This window comes from Sphaeroforma arctica (genome assembly GCF_001186125.1).
Source record: "Sphaeroforma arctica JP610 unplaced genomic scaffold supercont1.76, whole genome shotgun sequence".
In the NCBI taxonomy this organism is placed as follows: Eukaryota; class Ichthyosporea; order Ichthyophonida; genus Sphaeroforma; species Sphaeroforma arctica.
The window spans coordinates 152,338-155,693 of record NW_014040482.1 but is presented as its reverse complement, the minus strand read 5'-3'; the positions used below and the strand labels follow the sequence as shown (position 1 = coordinate 155,693).

General features: G+C 38.8%; 1 protein-coding gene across 1 annotated transcript in view; it reads left to right on the top strand.

The window, feature by feature from the left end:
• Window positions 1–1,879: 1,879 nt before the first annotated feature.
• Window positions 1,880–3,356, top strand: part of SARC_01829 (pyruvate kinase) — a 2,335-nt gene continuing 858 nt past the window's right edge. The window contains exons 1-2 of the mRNA XM_014304456.1: window positions 1,880–2,499; window positions 2,834–3,356. The exon at window positions 2,834–3,356 is cut by the window's right edge and continues 642 nt beyond it. Coding sequence (XP_014159931.1) covers window positions 2,089–2,499; window positions 2,834–3,356 — 934 coding nt within the window. The 5' untranslated portion in view covers window positions 1,880–2,088. The remainder of the gene's footprint in view (window positions 2,500–2,833) is intronic.

Sequence of the window (3,356 nt, the reverse complement as noted above, 5' to 3'; positions counted from 1 at the left end):
AGTCTACACATAAATATTCTTGTATACAAAGATACATAGATACATATATGGTGTATTATTATAACTATATCATATATGCTTACAGAACTACGAACAAACACACACGCACACATATAAATACATACTCCCATATATAGAATATTCATATAAATACCTAAATATACATACATAACCACACACACACACACACATACAGATATATATATATACGTATACAATATTCATATTTATATATACATACATAAAAACACACAGAAATATATATATTTACATAATATATATATATATGTATATACACAGAAATATATGTATATATATCCATATTTACACCAAATATGTATGTAATATATATATATATATATGTAGATATTTATATATATGGGTTTGAATGCATATATGTATATGATGTATGTATGTATATATATAGTTATTAATGTATATCGAAAAGACTATACGACTATGTATTCGAGTTCGCCATTATTTGCGTCCACCAGGGTTAGGTACCCGAACATGTAGATGTACACATTTATATTGTCAACAATGGCGTCTAAAAGTACTTTAATGCTGTCGCCTGTCGGACATGTTTCACAGTTGGAAATACTGATACATAGTTCAGGAGAAAGGGCGTCTCTAACAACGCGCACCTGTTCTGTTTACTCAGCGTTCTGCGCGGTGAGATTTTGGTTTGCTGAATATCTCACAAGTCTCGATAACTATGGGAGTTTATTACAAGTTCTACATGCCGATGCGTACTCTTGTGTAGCCAAGACAATGCCTGCATAAATCAGACTAGGTCTGTATTGTGTACCGTGACCGCAGATACAATAAAGCGCCAAACTCAAATCCAAGAAGGGAACACCCGCTGTACTATAGGTCACATGCGACAAGATGCGTTAAGTAGCTAGTCTTGTCAACCTTTTAAGAGTAAACACTGGACCACTCTGTGGTGCAAGAATATCCCATCCTCAAATGCTCAAACAGAATCCCGATGATCATTATTAATTCATCATGATGCGTCCATATAATAAATCAACACATATTTAACTGTTTTTAGTCATAGCCTTCTGAAATATACATTTTATTTGTGCAAATCTTCTTCAAAAACAAATACCGATGGGGGCCTGGGGCCTGGGGCCCTATAGTCATAGGTTGTGGCCTTGGGCTGCTGGCAAAAAGAAAAGCATTCTATTTATTACATAAATGCTATTACGTATTTAAAATACTCTCACTCTCCCTCGCCTCTCGCGGAGATAAGAGTATAGAAAAGTCTGAAACTCGTACGTCTCGTAGACGCCAGCAGCCCAGCACTCCAGCAGTCGCCACACCACGCGTTCTTTACTCCTCCAGTAGGCTCTATGTACTATGTACAAAATTTGAATATTTTTAGTATAAAAAAAAGATTAAATTATATCCAAATTTAGATATTATTGCTCATTTGATTTTTGTCTGCCATATTTGGTATATAAACCCATTTTTGCTAATTGTTATTTGTTTGAATCAATGACTCTAAATAGCATTTTTTGAAATGCAATTATGTACTTACTCACAAATTAGTTGCGTACTTCGCAATTTATAGCTCACTCTTGTATTTAGTATTTTTACCAATTTTTTAAAGTACGAAGACCCTGTGCTTTTTTATACAGTAGTAGGGCTTCAATATGTCGTGTTTCATAATACATACAATACAATATAATGTTTTTAATTGGCTCCTTTTGAAAAAAACAATGAAATGTAAAAATATAGAGGGTGCCACAATACTCGAATTCACAATAGTGATCTCGAATTCTCGATCCTAAATAAAAATCGGTATAAACAAAAGCATAATATGGGTAAATATATTGAAAGTTTAAAACTTTTTCATGTGATGAATTATGGATTTAATGGATTCATTGTTCGACTGGTCGGGGATTTCGGGGTCCAGGGGCGAGGGACTTGGAATATTGTTGACTATTGTATTTTCAAAATAGGGAGGAAAATATCAGAGCCTTCTAAATGGACAATGGCTATGAAAATATGTATACTTAACTGCACAACTTTGGGTTAACCGCTTCAGTTCGTTAGACTCTGTTTCAATTCAAACAAAGAACCATGTCTACTCTAAATCCCGATTCCACCTCTGTATTGCTGCCGCCTACCAGCAGCGCATACTTCATCGCTGATGCCCCTGAGAATATGGGACAGAATGTTGCGGCCCATGAGTCCACCCGCACTGGACACATGGTAAAGCTTAACATTTACAGTGAGCCCGATGATGTCCGTCGCACGTCAATCATCTGTACAATCGGCCCAAAGACGGGTGCCGTTGACAAGCTAACCGAGCTGCGTCGTGCCGGTATGAACGTTATGCGCCTGAACTTTTCTCACGGATCATACGAATTCCACGGAGGTCTTATCAAAAACCTTCGCGAGTCTTGTGCCAAACTTGCCGGACCTCCAGTGGCCATTGCTTTGGACACTAAGGGACCCGAGATCCGCACTGGTATCTTAAAGGACGGAGACGTATGTACTTTGAGTGAAATAGATTTGAGAACCTTATTGTCATTTTGGAAGTGTCTTTGTGGAAATCGTTCGGAATGTTTTAGTAATGGTATTTATTTGTGTCTGCATAAGCTAGTAGTTATCATGGATCTTGACGAGAAAGGCGACACTTATTTGTGTACTGCATAAGCACGTAGTCGTCATCGGTCTTGAAAGGCATCGGGTTTCAATCGCGCTCGATTGTTGGCATCAGTGTTGGTATCGCTTGAACCGATTCCTTGTCAATCGCGCTCGATTATTGGCATCAGTGTTAGTATCGCATAGACTGATTTCTAGTCCCTTCAATCCTTTTCAGTACACTGTCAAGACCGGCGACGTTATCGAGTTCATGTGTGGCAATGAAGAGTACTTGGAAAAGGGAACACCTGAGCGACAATATGTCGACTACAAAAACTTCGGCAAGGTTGTAAAGGAGGGAGATATCGTGTACATTGACGATGGATTGCTGTCATTCGTTGTCGTTGAGACTGGCGCAGACACCGTGAAGATCAAAGCGCAAAATTCTGGTCTTCTAGGTTCACGTAAGGGTTGCAATCTACCCAACGTTGATGTTGATCTTCCAGCTCTGTCTGAGAAGGACAAGTCTGATCTACGATGGGGTGTTTCCCAGAAGGTCGATATGATTTTTGCCTCGTTCATCCGTAAAGCAAGTGATGTAATAGAAATCCGTAAGTGCCTAGGTGAAGACGGTAAGGGCATCTACATTATTGTCAAGATCGAGAATCATGAGGGTATCCGTAACTTTGCCGAAATTCTTGAGCAGACCGATGGTGTCATGGTAGCCCGTGGTGATATGGGTATTGAGGTGCCCCCAGAGA